At 55.0% G+C, this 15,631-nt stretch overlaps 4 protein-coding genes across 4 annotated transcripts; 3 read left to right on the top strand and 1 right to left on the bottom strand.

The window, feature by feature from the left end:
• Positions 1-1,986: 1,986 nt before the first annotated feature.
• EsH8_IV_000226 (uncharacterized protein) lies at positions 1,987-2,534 on the top strand (the record flags this gene model as incomplete). The annotated part of the gene is made up of 2 exons (XM_083265116.1): positions 1,987-2,150; positions 2,288-2,534. The coding sequence occupies 2 exons, from the start codon at positions 1,987-1,989 to the stop codon at positions 2,532-2,534; spliced, it is 411 nt and encodes a 136-aa protein (XP_083124011.1).
• Positions 2,535-5,275: 2,741 nt separating this feature from the next.
• On the bottom strand, positions 5,276-6,301 carry EsH8_IV_000225 (uncharacterized protein; the record flags this gene model as incomplete). The annotated part of the gene is made up of 1 exon (XM_083265115.1): positions 5,276-6,301. One exon carries the CDS (start codon positions 6,299-6,301, stop codon positions 5,276-5,278), a length of 1,026 nt encoding a protein of 341 aa, XP_083124010.1.
• A 3,370-nt stretch (positions 6,302-9,671) lies between these two features.
• EsH8_IV_000224 (amino acid permease/ SLC12A domain-containing protein) lies at positions 9,672-11,530 on the top strand (the record flags this gene model as incomplete). Its single annotated transcript, XM_083265114.1, has 3 exons — positions 9,672-11,115; positions 11,176-11,287; positions 11,353-11,530. The coding sequence occupies 3 exons, from the start codon at positions 9,672-9,674 to the stop codon at positions 11,528-11,530; spliced, it is 1,734 nt and encodes a 577-aa protein (XP_083124009.1).
• Positions 11,531-13,036: 1,506 nt separating this feature from the next.
• Positions 13,037-15,141, top strand: EsH8_IV_000223 (sugar porter family MFS transporter; the record flags this gene model as incomplete). The annotated part of the gene is made up of 10 exons (XM_083265113.1): positions 13,037-13,137; positions 13,195-13,352; positions 13,408-13,512; positions 13,571-13,930; positions 13,996-14,184; positions 14,241-14,327; positions 14,380-14,602; positions 14,654-14,755; positions 14,812-14,976; positions 15,039-15,141. The coding sequence occupies 10 exons, from the start codon at positions 13,037-13,039 to the stop codon at positions 15,139-15,141; spliced, it is 1,593 nt and encodes a 530-aa protein (XP_083124008.1).
• Positions 15,142-15,631: the final 490 nt, after the last annotated feature.

The raw sequence follows: 15,631 nt of genomic DNA, 5'->3' as shown, positions 1-15,631 counted from the left end.
GGCGAGAGCATCCCGAGAAAAGAAACGGGGGGAGGGGATTCGGCCCTAGGGGGGTGGTCTATTATTAACAAGCTTCCAATGGGCCTGTCTTGCTTTTTCCCCCTGGTCAGTGCGTATTCGCCTCGCTCGTGTCCAGCATAGAGTGGGAACCCTCGGACAGTAGGCGAAATGAAGGGCGGCGCATTTTGGTACGTGTTTCCCCCTCGGCTTTACCCCCGGGACAACTCTCGACCTTCATGCGGTCAAGAATGTCGCAAGAGGGAGGGCCCTTTCGCCGCCTCGGTGAGAGGAGATTAAACAAAACTGACGTGATGTCAGGGGAGCTGCGAAGAGCCATGTTCATGTTTTGGGGTGGAATCGAATTGACTCTGCTGCCACCGTGAACTATAAATAAATGAAGGGTAAAATAAGGATAAAAGAAAAAAAGACCAAAAAAAAAGTAAGATCCCTTGGTTGTTGTTGGCATGCGTGCTTTAGAGTTTCCGTCGGGATGAACACCCTGCCCGGGCTTGGTCAGCTGCCCGCGACCGACGACTCAGGAGCTCATCTCGCGCGCGCGACGCTGGCGGGAGACCACGGCAGAATGTAGAGATAAGGGGAATGGCAGGGCAAGTCCTTGCCGGGCGCGGCGAAGAGGTGTTCGGAATGTGAAACAAGAGACAAGCATTTCCCCGCAAGCCCTATTCTGGCAGCCACTTGAACTCGGTGAACTCTCGCACTCTATCAAATCTGCCATGCCCACGACAAACCCCACGACGTGCTCCAGAAGGCCCCCTCTCACCCCTCTCTGTCACTTCGTGTCGCTGTCACCGACCATCGACGTTGGCGCATCTGACGTCGAGGATTTGATTGGGTTTGCGTCGGCGGCGGCCGTTGATTGGCTGTCGCCGGTTGACTCGGATCTCACTCAGGGTCGTGTTTGCTAAGGACCGTTTTTAGGGGGTAGGGGGAGAGTGGAAGGGGGGCCTCGGGCCAATCAGCGCCGCCAATTCCGGCTTTCTCGGCCTTGGAAAACGAAACCTGCCAGTCTGAGACACAGCCACATTCCTTCCCGTCCTCTTTCCTCTCTGCTTTTGCCGCGCTACAGCAGATTGCAATGCCGTGCCGTGCTGCGCGAGTGAGGGTGAGTTGAGCCCCGAGGCAGGTGAGGTGAGGTGAGGTAAGGTGAGGTGTGCCGTGGGCGTCGAGCCCGGGAGTCTGAGCGCGTTCGTTCCTGCATGCTGTGCCTCTGCCCGCGTCTGTTCCTGCCTCGTACCGCATATGCACAGTAATTAGTGTGTCCGTACCTTCTTTCCCTACCCCTGGACCCTGAGACGGCCGCCCCTCCCCTGAACTGGCAGATTGCCTCACCTTCCTTCCTTCCTTCCGCCTTCCACCTTCCCCGTGTTTTCAACGAGTTGGGTCCCGTCCCCTCCCCTTCCCGCAGGCGGCCAGCCCGAGCGCATGCCTTCCATTCCTCCTCCCCCCTTACACTTCTTCCCCTTCCCACTTTCCCTAGACCTCGCTCCTTCCTGCATCTCACAAAACCGTCGACCCTTTGTTCATTCGTACACTCCTTCCGGCGCCTGCCACTTTTTTGTGTTGCTCTTTCACTTGCCGTTTGCGTCTGTTTTTTCTTCACAGTCACTCCTTGCATAAAAACCGTTGGCAATTCGAGAATGCGATAGTAGCCGGGGGCACGATTTCGGTTTCACCACAACCGACCCAGGGGGGAATCCACTCATTGCAGACAGGCCCGCCGCCACCACCACCGCCCACCGCACCCGATTTGAGAGGAATCTGAGAGTAGAGTCGACACGGGAAAGTCACAATCTCACCTGCCTGCTGTAGACGGACAGACGGACGAAACCGAGCAACTCGCATCGACACCGACGCGACACATCTTTGGAGGGTTGCACACCGAGAAAGGCCGCAGTCACGACACCGAAAACAAGCCAGCCCTCACCGAACAGCATTACATCATACCGTCGCATACAGATCTTCACCATGACTTCTACCACCTCCGCCGCCTCCAGCCTTCTGGCTCCCATAGCCCGCGCCGTCCACCACCTCGCCGCCCGCGGTGATTGTGAGGATGGCGACAACAGCTCCCGCTGCGAGAAGCCCTTCAACTCGTCCAAGATCATCGGCATCACCGTCGGCATCACAGCGTAAGTCTCAGCTCCACTAAATCCCCGGCTCATCCGCCCGCGTGACTGGCACCATGATCCTCTCGAAGCCCTATCTCCGGATTCGCCTATGCTCTTCGCCGTCAGTGACCCATGGCTAATTAAACCCCCGTATTCAGCGCCGTGCTCATCCTCGGCACCATGACCGTCTTGGGCTTCCTCCACATGAGGAGACAACGCTTCGAAAAGAAGGAGGACGCAATCGACCTCGAGATCGACGGCGACGTCGACGACCACCCGACCATGGGCAAGCCGCCGCGCGCGTGGCAGCCGCACGCCCAGCGCGGGCAAGAAAACCCATTCGAAGAAGCCGAACGTCTCCCGCACCAGCGAGCCGAGAACCCCTTCGAGCCCGAACGCCGGTAGTTGATAGCCTTGGCCCCGTGATAGGGGCCTCGTCAGACTAAGACGCCGAGCTTCGGCTATCCGGTTGGTTTTTTTATGGTTATCACATAAACGATGTTATTCTTCGGTGGTCATGAGTTTTTTGGAACATGACGGGTTGGAAACTCTCTTTCGCTCGTTCGACGGGACGCGCATGTCCGTCCCCCGACGATTTGATTTGATCAGCCACATATGCGAGCATGACGCTGCGTCTTTTACACTGTTCTTTTCGCCGTTGACGGGAGAGGTCGGGAATATTACGAGCTCATGGTCTCCGCGGGCCCATCCGACCGATCTCATGGCCTCAGCCTGGAGAAATGCCGTGGAGGATCACGGGATGAGGAAGGGACGGGATCCCCGTCACGTACATGTTTGTATCGAATGCGTGGGCAGCCTCTGCTGTCCACGCTAGAGGAGAGAAACCGATTGTGGGGAGGTATTTTGCATGAAGGAATGGACTTGGCGAGATCAAGCTCGCCAAGCCATGGGAGGAGTCTTGTCTTTCAAGGGATGGCCATGAGGCATCTGCGATGCTGCCCGCCCAGCATGATATAACAAGCATGATCATAAGTAATGTTTGTGCTCTTTTTATTATTCATTCTTGCATTGGCCCTCCTCGTCGTGATCGTAGCCTACCAGTATTGTGCTACGGTGCGCGCTGGCTTTGCCAATTCCGTCCCGCACTACTGCATTTCATAATGCTTCTGAAGTACTCGTTGGGGGCAAGACCGAGGACCGCGGCCGCAAACTTGAGCCAAAGGTTCTGGCGTAAAGGTTTGTGGCATCCTGGATTCATGTCGTCGCTGTCGTCGCCTGAGTTCGGCGAACCATCCGATCTCTGCGAACTATGAACTACGACAATGCGCGCACGGCCGAACCGTGGCCATCTGATGTCGTAGCGCGCGTGGTTAGTGTCATGCCCACGCCTTCCGTTCGCGGCCCGTTTGGGAGAGGGGGCCCGTTCGCCGGGGCCCGGGAGATGCATCGTCGTCGCACTCGCGCGTACGAGAGGGGACCGGCGGGGCGGGGGGGTTCTCCTTTTTCGAGGCCGGAGACGGGAGACGGGGCTGGTGCAGTGTGAAGCCGTGTTCGGCGTGCTGGTTTGGGACCCCGGGGCAAGGAGTGGTCGGACGGCGTGGGAGTGGTGCCGGACGGCCGGCTCATGTTGTGGCCCAAACAGGAGCGGGGACCGGCGGTGTGATGTTCTCCGGGGGGGCATGCACTTGAGTATGTCGAATATGAAGCGCTATTCCCCTTTTTATCCCCTTTTTCTCTTTCTCTTTCGTTTTCATCTGTGTTTGACAGTTTGGCTGCTGAGTCCCGGGACTACCCGCACGAGGGCGCACGGCGCGGGCGGGCGAGTTGCTGTCACCATCCGACATCAGCCCGCCGAGCCCGAGTCCAACTGGACGAGCCGGCAAGGAGGCCTAGCGGTAACTGGCCAAGTGCGGGCTCGTCCAACATGGAGCCCCCCCTCCTATGGCGAGCGGAGGAATTGAAATGGGGAGGGGCGGAATCTGAGTAGGGCGGCCCCTCAATCCCACCAGCTCCACTCTCGACAACGCACCGGTTCTTCTTTGCAAATTTGCGCCGATCTATCATCAATCACATCCGATATGGTGTAGTGGCCAACATGATGCCCTCTCATCTCTGTGAGAGGTTAGGCATAGCCCCGAGTTCGATTCTCGGTTTCGGAACATTTGATTTTCTTTTTGTGTTTTTGGGCCATGTGCGTAAAGTGTGCGGACTATGTGATGCAGCTTGCCTTTTGCTCTGTGTGCTTGTGCGCGCTCGTTTTGCTGCTGGGGTTGTCAAAGCCAACGCCGCCATCTGACTGCTGGAGACCTCAAGGGAATAGATTCTGTTTTTCATTTTTAAGCAGTTACCAAATACCTCGATGCTAGTTGCGGGTATTCCGCTTACCCCCACTGGTGTTCTTCCTATATCGTTTGTCCTGGTTTACTTGGAACTGGGTCGCCTATTCTGCAATCTGCACGTTCTTGTCGCGTATCATCTTGCGCCGTATGGTATAGGTGGCCGGCTTTATGCCGTAGGAAGCGTCACAGTTCTGAGGTCGACATGTTTCGCACCTCGTTGCGGACCGAGGGGGATGACCCTGCCAACTGACAAAGTTCATGGAGGATCCTGAGCCGATACATTCTCTAAGTATCCAATCGCACAAGTTTGAACAAAAAGTTGAAATGTCGAGTTGGCCGATACATCCCCGCTGGTCTTAATGAATCTATCTGTCCAGCCACTTAATCAAGTAGACTACAAGCTGGCAGGACTAATTACGATATCTACTTCTGATAACATTTCACACCCATTGATCCCAGGCCAATCTACACAGCAGTGCGCTTCACGTCACTCAGACTAATAAACAAGGTACAACTGCCCCAACATTCATTAGCTATTTACCGGAGGACGAATTAGGAGCACAGCAACGGCATCGATTTAATGGCTGCATGAGAAAAGAAGGTTTTATCTATCTCGCATTATTCCCAAGTCATTATCCCCAAGGCTTTGATCATCAGTCAAGTCCAGCCGTCTCTCGTTCCCTCAAGCGTTTGGGCGTCAACAGTATCTAATATACAAACAGCCCGTCCAAATATTACGCGCTGCCCTCGTGACAGCCGCGGAAAAGAAAATTACATTGAATAAGCGAGGACAAGATTATGAAGAGAAGTGGTCTCTGGAAAACACTCATATACGACGCGACGTCATCAGAGCAGGAAAGCGACGACGCCCAGAGTACCCAGCGCCAGAGCGAGGAAGCTGTTCTTGGCGACGGACTTGCTGGACCCGGCAACTGCGGCAGATGGTGTAGGGTGCTGTCCGGCCTTGGAGGGCTCGCCAGGGGATGAGGAATGGCTTGGCGGGGTCGGGGTTTGGGACGGCTCCTGAGGCGGGACGTCGGGAGATTTGTGAGAGGGCTCGGCGGGCGGCTGGTGGGGATGGCTGGCGGAGGGTCGCACGTGAGGCGGCTTTGCGTTGGTCTCCTGCGGAGGACCAGCAGGCGGCTGTGAGGGATTGCCGACGGGAGGCTTCTGGGAGGGGGGTTTCGCAGGAGGCTCCTGAGGAGGTTTGGCGGGAGGCTCCTGGGGGGGATGAGAAGGAGGCTCGTGGGGAGGGTGAGAAGGGGGTTCGTGGGGAGGATGAGAAGGGGGTTCGTGAGGAGGATGAGAAGGAGGCTCATGAGGAGGCTGAGGAGGCTGAGGAGGCTGAGGAGGCTGAGGAGGCTGAACAGGGGGCTCATGGGGAGGATGGGCTGGAGGCTGGGGCTTGGGGCACTTCTCGCCATAGCAAGGGGGAGTGTGGCATTTGCCGTCCTTGCAGGGGGGCGAGGTCGGAAAGGGGATTCCGGGGCAGTAGGTCGTTGTCACTGTGACGACGGAGGTGGTGAGGCACCCGACGGTGCAGGAGGGGACGTCAGGCTTGCAGCTGGTGATGGTTGCGGTGATGGTGGCCGTGTAAGTGGCCGTGATGGTGGGCGGGCCCACCGGGCCGGGGGTGCTGGGGATGTGTGTTGTGTTTGTGAAGGAGGGCTTGATGGTGGGGTAGGTTACGTTCTTGGAGACGTAAACCGTCGAGGTAGCTGAGGCATTGGAAGAACCGGTGGGAGAGGCGGTGCCGACGGTCGTGATGCCGGATTCGATGAAGCTAAGCACCAAACTCGGCTGAGCAGGGACCTGGCCTAATACGACCGGGGCCATGAGGGCAGCCGCGCCAATGGCGGTGGCAGGACGCATTTTGAAATGAGTGACAAAGTCGATTAACGAATGACTAGACCTCGAAAGGTTAAAAGAGTGGATTGTAGTCTGTGTAGACCGAGTTGTTGTGTGAGAATGAAGCGCAAAAGAGTCTGGAGGCTGGGAAACAAACACCTTCTTATGTCTTTCCAGAAACCACAGAACCATCGCACGAGTCTCTGTGCCTGGCATCCTCGTGCCAGCTCAAAACACTCCGAACCATGTGTTACCTGCCCTACGTCCGGCCCGTCGCCCGTTCACCGGCCAAGGCTTCGATCGCCAATCTCTAGAGGGTAGTAAGATTGCGCGGTGAAACATCCTGAGCCAGTTTTCCAAGCCGAGTGAGAGTGAGGCTTCGTGGATGGTAGCCTCGTCGTCCGTTGCAGTCTCTGAGTCTTGGAAATGTTTCTCTTTACGACCGGTCAAGTCTTTCTTATACACCAATTTGATGCATGTAGATAACTTTATCAGGGAAAAAGAACTGCACTTCCCTGTTTCGCGTGGTGCAATCTTGCCAAAGCCCACCATCGCATGCATCTCCCATTCCGTCTTTTACCATCGCTCTGTTTACCCCATCGCAGAACATCGAGGTTGTTGGCCCGCATAAAGTGTTTGGTCAACTGGAGTCGGCGCTTGCCCGATCACCAACGCAGGGATAAACATCGAGCGGACCGGAGCCACCCGCCGCACGATGCGTGGCGCTCTGGTCCGAGACAATTTATCTTAATCTCGCTCGGTGGTCTCGCGTCACAATTTGCACATGGGGTTGGCGTGGCACCGAACCAGCCGTGTGTCCAAACCTGGCCGATGTCTTCTATTGCAGTCTCCCCTTGCGTTTAGAAGATTAACACACGACGTTGGCATCCCGAACAAGCGCCGCCTGGGAGCCGGTGGCTCTGGGACTCGGATTCGATAGTGCGCTTCAGACCAAGACAAGACGGAAGCGAGCGGTGCCCATCAAACCCAGAGATTTCGGGGCAGCTCATAAAGCCTTACAATTTAGATGTTTGTCTTGATAGTGTTCGGGCGGTGTAATGCATCTCTGTGTGGCTATCGAAAGAGCCTCCATGCATGCTGGTGTTGCATTGCATTCTGCGCTGCACCATTGTCCCATGCAAGCCGATTCCCCAGAAAGTATCAGCCTCCGTAATTGACCTTGGGCTGCATGGCAGCAAGGGAGAAGAAATAAGGTCAAGGAAGTGCGGGTGGCGGCGAAATGGTATTACGATGCTAAGCGCGAGTCTGAGACATCCCGACTGTCTCGCTGTCTCGGTAATGCCAACAATGTGTGCAGGTGTGCTTGAGACGCAGAGAATGCAGGTACAAAGCCATTCTCAAGACCGATTGTCTACCAGGAACCAGAATAATTGGGTAAAACCGGCTGGAGGGATTAAATAGTTACGAGACATACATTCAACTTGTGCAAATCATTAATAAAATAGATTAGATAGAGCCCATGCCTTGTCAAAAGACGCATTTCGATCGCTGACGACCCTCAACAGCACCATGTTCACAGGGCACAATAAACCATGTATACATAGCTCTGTAAAAGTGATTTGTCTGTCAACTACCGGTGCATGCCTGCCACCCAGATCCAAGCTGTCGAATCACTTTGTGGCTGCCATGATAACTCCCCAGTCAAATGACGAGCCAGTCCCATCGATTTTAGGACGGAAAGTCTACGAAGAAGTAAAAAAGAGAAAAAGACCAAAGAGAAACTAGCCCATGTTCGCCTCCATTCCACCCTACTCCAGGACTTACAAAGCTGCTGCGTCTCTCATTATAGTCTCGTCGATTCTGACTCTGGCCGGACAGTCAATGGCCTCCAGCCCAGCTCGGCCCATGGTTGCTGCCTTCTACTTGTTACCCATCAAAAATGCAGAAGACCCGCGCAATAGTCCTGAGCTGAGGAGTTACGTTTAGATTGGCGGTCTTATTGAGAACGGCCCCGTGAACGAAGTCAATGTTGATGTCATCTCTAAACCCGAAGCTATCTTCTATCGATGGTATTATTGTCGTATTCAATTGTCCCCTCTTGTGTTCTTGTATCTATTACGCGCGACACTTACCATCATGCCAACTCAGTAGTTTCGGAGCCACTACACAACGTGGTAAAGATACGAGTACCGCGAGCAGTATTGATCACTAACATAACTAGAATAGGCTCTCGTCAAGACAAGATTTTGAAGAGGTTTCAAGTCCGGCCTGAAAGGCAAACTATGCGACGTTTGTGCAGCCTCAATGTGTCACATGCGCGATACCCAACTTTTTATTTTACTGATTCCTCCTTGCTGGATCCATCATGTTAAGCGGCCTCAAAGTCGTTCATTCGCAAAGTGCTGACCAATGCTTGTTTGCTAGGCTTCCGTCTGTCGCCCACCTACCCGACCTTCCAGTTTTGTAATAGCACTGACCGAAATGCCCCATTCAGTGAGATGTCCGCAACTCTCTACTGGCCACCCTACTGCTTATGCCGGCAGTTGAAAAAATGCCGCCGAGCGAGGCCTATTACGAATTGTGCGAGAGATGCGACTCCAATCTACAAATATCAATCTTGGTCTTGGGCTCATGGCAGTTCAGTTGGTATTAGGGCCAATGCTGAGTGCACTCTTCACTTGCCCAGGGGTCGAAGTTGAGGTCGGGGGGGTGGGTTGCTGATATGGGGACCTACCGTATCCGGGTAAACGGCAACGGTGAGATAACCTATCGGAGGACGCAGTGTTGCGCAGGATAATTAGATGCCCGAGTTCGCCGCCTCGCGTCATTGGCGCGATGGCTGCAGCTCAACCAACGACATTTTCAACGCGTCCAAACCGATGCACTTGAACAGGACGAGAACGTCCAGGTAAACCGCATGAGTCAGTCACCGAAGGACGCAACACACAAAGTTCCGCAAAGAGCCTTGGTCTCTGATAATGATAACGCGTGGTTGCGCGCACACCACCAGTAGCGAGCTCGCAGTGCAGGTGGACCGGCCCCGCTTAGCGCAATGGCACCATCAAATGAGAAATCTCACCTTCCCCGATGCAGTTCGCGATAAGACGACGACGAAATTTCTTTGTTTTCCCATCCCACCGATCTCCGCGAACCTCTCCAAGCCAGACATGGCCCAAAGCTTCATGTCCCAGGAATCGGTGTAACAGTACGGCTATCCTCATTTCGATGTGGTAGAATTCCCCGCTGCCCCTTCCCGTCGGTATCCCAGCCTCTCAATCTCGTGCGACCGCGACCGCGATCGCAGCCCAGCATTACATAATCTTTGTCTTGGAACGAGCCCTGCAGCAGGAAGAGGCAAGGTTCAGCCAGATCTTATCAAGGCCAGCTTTCGTCTCACCGCCAGACACTCACCTCGGTGAAGGACTCGTGAAAGATGAGAGGACAGGGAGCGATGAGCACCGAAACCATCCCGTTTCCCGGCGCCAAGTCGCCTGGCATCACCGATGTCACCCGCCACGCCTGGATCACGTCGGATGATGTCGCCGCCGCCGAGGCCGCCGCCGAGGGTGAGGCGACCCGGCGCGGCCCGTTTGAGTCCCGCGGCGATCACAATGGCGATCTGGTCACCACCATCGAGGACCGTAACCTGAAGCGCGGCCTCGAGCAGCGCCACTTGTCCATGCTGGGTATTGCCGGCGCCATCGGCACCGGACTGTTCCTGGGTCTCGGCGGATCGATCCAGACCGGCGGTCCGCTTGGCGCCCTACTCGGCTACGCCACTGTCGGCCTAATCGTCTGCGCCGTGCAGTTCGCCCTTGGAGAGGTCTCGGCGCTACTGCCCGTCACCGGCTCGTTCGTCCGCCATGCCGAGTTTCTCGTCGACCCCGCCTGGGGCTTCGCCATCGGCTGGAATTTGGTGTACGGCAACATCCTCTCCATCCCCTCCGAGATCACGGCCATCTGCGTGCTCTTTGAGTTCTGGACCGACATCAGCCCCGCCGTCTTCATCGTCGTCTTCATCGTCTTGACCTTTGTCGTCGGCATCGCCTTTGTCAAGGTCTTTGGCGAGGTCGAGTTCGTCTTCGCCCTGCTCAAGATCCTGCTCGTCATCTTCCTTATCATCCTCGGCCTGGTCATCGACCTCGGCGGCATCCCGGGCACGCCCCGTATCGGGTTCCGCTACTGGCAGAACCCCGGCCCGTTCGTCGAGCACATTGCGACCGGCGACTGGGGCAAGTTCCTGGGCTACTGGGGCGTCATGACGAACGCCGTCTTCTCCTTCGCCGGCGTCGAGTCCCTCGCCATGGCCGCCGCCGAGACCCAGAACCCCCGCCGCGCCATCCCCCGCGCATGCAAGCGTGTCTTTGCCCGCATCGTGCTCTTCTACATGCTCGCCGTCCTGGTCGTCGGCATGCTCGTCTCCAGCGACGACCCCCGTCTCGACGACTCCTCCGGCACCGCCGCGCAGAGCCCCTTCGTCATCGCCGCCTCGGCCGCCGGCATCCCGGCCATCCCCAGCGTCGTCAACGCCATCGTCATCACCTCCGCATGGTCCGCCTCCAACCAGAGTCTCCTCGCCGGCACCCGTGTCCTGTTTGGTCTCGCGCTCAAGGGACAGGCCCCCAAGATCTTCCTCCGAACGACCGCGTGGGGTACGCCGTACGTCTGCGTCCTGCTCTTCACCGCCTTCATGTTCCTCAGCTTCATGAGCCTGTCCAACGGCGCCATGACCGTGTTCTGGTGGCTCGTCGACCTGACCGCAGCCGGTGTGCTGGTCTCGTGGTCCTCGATCCTGCTCAACCACATCCGCCTCAAGCTTGCCATGAAGAAGCAGGGCATCCCCTTCAGCAGGCTGCCCTGGCACAACTCGTGGACCCGTAAGTGCACACTCCCCCAACGTAGTCTTGCGAGATCTGCTGACGAAAGAAAACTTGCAGTCTACAGCTCGATTGTCGCACTCTTCATGTGCATCGTGATCCTTCTCACCAGCGGTTTCGAGGTCTTCACCAAGGGCAACTGGAGCGCCAGCGGCTTTGTCTCATCCTACCTGTAAGTTTTGCTTTCCGTTTTTTCTGCCGCATATTCACCGGCCACGCTTACTGATCGACTTGTAGGGATATTCCGCTGGTTGCGTTGGCGTTTGTCGTCTGGAAGTTCGTCAAGAAGACCAAGGTTGTCTCTCTTGACAGCATCCCGCTCCATGAGGCCTTCGAGCAGTCTGATGAATACCCCGACGAGCCCGAGCCTAAGAACACTGGTCCTATCCGCTTCATTAGCTGGCTCTGGGAGTAAGGTTTTACGGCTCTGAAGCCGGCTACACCTAATGATTATCCACCACGTTGGAATCTCGTAATATTGTAGAAAAATACTTCAACACATACTTGTACATATAATATATAGACACCAGTATAGAAAGCACGGTGCTAAATACGGATAGTTCAACACTGAGAACGGTTGGACAAATTAGATTCTTGTGGCATATCTGCTTGACCGTCAGTCGTGACTCTAGCCCCTGTGGCTCTCTTTCGTCTGCGTCAAAAATGCCCATGCAGGCCAAATCCGGGGGTCGGTCCGACTTGCAACCAGGCTCATCTCATGTTCCCCGGACGCTTAACGAAACCCCGCATTATCTTAAACGTGTGGTTGGGTGCTGTCGTCAGTGGGCCGCCTACAGCAGTGGCTCTTTCTGGAGGGAGGATAGGGAGAGCGACTAGTATGCAGATGCGACATCGCAACGTGGCTTGCCGAAAAACTTGGACACAGATCATAGTACCGGTAGACAGAAAGCCACGTAACCTCCAGAGATTCGCAATATCAGATGCAAGGTCGAATTCATGCTCACCCGAGTCCGCTGTGTCTTTCGAAGGGCCGGCCTTGCGTGCACCTTGATCAGGAAGACTCTTTCATGTTTACCGCATGTCATAATCGGTCGAGTCTCCGGCGAACCACTATTCCGCTGGCATGCGCTTGGCATATCCTTCGCAAGCGCTCTCGGTTCATCTGATCTCGCTTCAGCTGCTTGCGAAATCAATGTCATGCCCAAGCCCCGACAGTTCGGTTCTTTGATCACAGCCCATCGGATTTCCACGTGCGAAGTGGATATAATCGCCGGTAGTTCGCGTCGGGTCGCTTCTCGGGTCGCGTGTCGGAAGCCGTAGCATGGGTTATGCAGCCATCACCGGACCAGGATCCACAGCGCTGGACTGGCGACGGGGCTAGCATTGACTGTGTTTTTTTTTCCATCGAATGTCGGAAAATATCACCTGACCTTCTCCTAGGAGAGCCTTCACAGCCAGTACCGATTGTTGGCTGGCGTCGCAGAAACCGGCTGCGGGTGTTAACAAGTGCTACATGGGAAAGAAAAGGATTTTCGCGGCTCCTAGCGTGTGGAAGAAGACGGGCCCACTTGATCGGGTAAGAAGCCCGTCCATGACATCGTCTGCGGACGACTTCCGAGGCGCGCAACCTAGGCTGAGTTGGTCAAGGCCCGCGAGCGCGAGTCAACCTAGCAAGCATTACCCCATTCCCCCAAGTGCCCGTGCAGTGACGGCGACGCGAATGAGGGACTCCAAAATCCTCCATGTTTCTCCACCGCGTACCCCGTGGGGATGGGCTTCCGACAGGTGATGGCGAGAGGGCAGGATAAATACTCTTTGACAGCCGTAACTCGGTGCATGAATGTGACTGTGGTGTGTGCGTGTCATCGAGTGCTCCAAGTAATCGGCAATCCAGTCCACTCGCCGTTCGCCGTAATCCTTTGAACTTGCCAACAGTCCCGATAAGCACGATATTGCAGCCATGGGTGGGTTCAAGGCTGTCGAGGATCGGCCGACGCCGAAAGAGGTCTACAACTGGCGACTCTACACCGAGGCCGCCATCATCGCAACCGGATCATTGCTGTACGTACGAAGCGAGTTGGATACGGCTGAGATCGCAAGCTAATTGTCTCCCGTCAGTTTCGGCTATGACTCGGCGTTTATCGGAACCACCATCGCCCGCACCGGTTTTAAGAAAGACTTCGGCATCAACTCCGAGAACTCCAATAACATCTCGAGTAACATCACCTCAGCCTTCCAAGCCGGAGCGCTGGGTGGTGCAGTGCTCTGCTTCTTCAGTATGAGCTTTCCATTGTCCGAAGTTGATGATCAGAAGAACTAACCTGGAACTAGTTACCGAGCGCCTGGGGAGAAAATGGACTCTTCAAGCCAACGTCGTCATCTTCCTCGTCGGTGCCATTCTGATGGTTGCCGCCACCAACCAATTGTCATACATCTGTAAGAAAGACACTGGACTCTAGCGTTGTGGGCAACAGTTGCTGACCGTCAATGATAGATGCGGGACGCGCGTTGACTGGAATCGGATGCGGCGGAATCACGGCCACAGTTCCTTCGTACATCGGCGAGTTGTCGATCCCCTCGATCCGCGGTATCCTCACCGGTCTCTTTGAAGTCGCGTACCAAATCGGCTCAGTCATTGGCTTCTGGATCAACTACGGCATCACACAGAACATCAACCCGAAACTGCCCATCAGTTGGAGAATACCCATGGCCTTCCAGCTCGTTCCTGCCGGCATTCTTTTCTTCGGCTGTTTCTTCATCCACGAGAGCCCGTTGTGGCTCCTGCGCAAGAACAAGACGGAACGGGCACACAAGGTTCTCGAGGGCCTCAGAGGTCTCCCTATCGACCACAAATGTGAGTGTCCCATCGGCATGCTAGCAATGATAGTCGAGGGAAGGGTCTAACTCGGGGATGCACAGATATGCAAGAGGAACTTGATATGTTCCAGAAGAAACTCGACGAGGAGAGAGCTGTATCGGCCCAGTATGGAAACGGACAATGGGCTTACCTGCGCGGTGTTGCCAACATGCTCTGCCGCAAGGGCATGTGGAACCGCCTGGTTCTCGTCTTCTGTGCTTTTGCTCTCAACAACCTCTCTGGCGCTGCTGGTATGTTGCAATATCTTATCCAAAGTGTTTAATACTTGATGACTAACTCACCCCAGCCATCAACTACTACTCGCCGACTCTCTTCGCATCGATTGGAATCACGGATGTTTCTCTCTACACTGGAATTTACGGATTGATCAAGGGTAAGACTAGAATTATCATCAATCCTGAGCATCTTGCTGACTGAGCAATTAGCCATTGCCTCAATCATCTACTTCATTTTCCTGATCGATCTCCTTGGAAGACGTTGGCCCGCCATCATTTCCTCATTCGTCTGCTCGCTTTGCCTTTGGGTTGTCGGAGCGTACGTCAAGATTGGTCACCCCGCCGACATCATTGCTGCGGGCAAGGAACTCTCCGCTTCAACTGCCGCCGGTGGCAAGGCTGCTACTGGCATGATCATGATCTACTCTATCTGGTATGAATTCCAGTACCTACTTTGAACGACTCATTCTAATACGATATGCAGCTGGTCTTTCGGTCTGAACGGAATCCCCTGGATTGTCAGCGCCGAAATCTTCCCCGGTGCTCTCCGCAACTTCACCGGTACCTATGCCGCCCTTGTTGTTTGGTTAGTTGTCCCAGCTACGCTGCATTCGTATGACGGCGTCATTAACAGTGTTAAAGGGCTACTCAATTTGCCATTACCAAGGCCATGCCGTACATCTTCAGCTCCTTCGGCTATGGAACTTGGTTCTTCTTCGCAGCCTGGATGGTTGTCGCAACCGTATGGGGATATTTCTTCTTGCCCGAGACAAAGGGTCTCACCATGGACCAGATGGATGTCCTCTTGTACGTCCCCCGGCTTCCAACCACAAATCATGGAGTGCTCTTACTGACTCACTTCCCTATAGCGGTTATGCCCACGATTCCCGTCCCGAGCCTTCCACCAAGTTTGTTGATGCGACGTTTGATGACAACAAGGCGAAGTCAAGTGAACATACTGAGGACGTCTAGGTACTAGAGAGTACGACAGTTAGATCACTATCACAATGTGGAAGTCGAAGGATGTTAATGGACCCATAAAAGATAATTTGTACAATGTTATTCGGAAATTGCCAAAGAAGTAGCACACCTTTCCATGTTATTGATGGAAGCTGTAGACCAATCAGAAGCGAAGAAGACTACCATAACCTCATCCAGACTTGATTGACCTCATCTGCTGCAGCAGTCGCGGTTTCCTTGTTGTCTTGCACGCCATGGATGTATGCTTCGCCCACCAACCGATATGACTCGTCAACATCTGATAAGTTATGCTCGCCACCAATACCGCCCGTCTCCTGAGGTTTGTCTTGTGGGCCCTTTTTCTTCTGCAACTCAGTTTGTATATCAGACGGGAGAGTCGAGGGCCGGATTATCAAGAAAAGCCTCTCCGCTTCCACCCAGATCGCCAAGTCACCAATGCTTGCTCCTTCTGGGACCAGACACAAATGTCCAGAATCCACAA

The sequence above is a fragment of the Colletotrichum jinshuiense genome, chromosome 4 (assembly GCF_051148585.1).
Source record: "Colletotrichum jinshuiense chromosome 4, complete sequence".
Lineage (NCBI taxonomy): Eukaryota > Fungi > Ascomycota > Sordariomycetes > Glomerellales > Glomerellaceae > Colletotrichum > Colletotrichum jinshuiense.
Note: the sequence above shows the minus strand (reverse complement) of the source record. Positions and strands in the feature narration are given on the sequence as shown.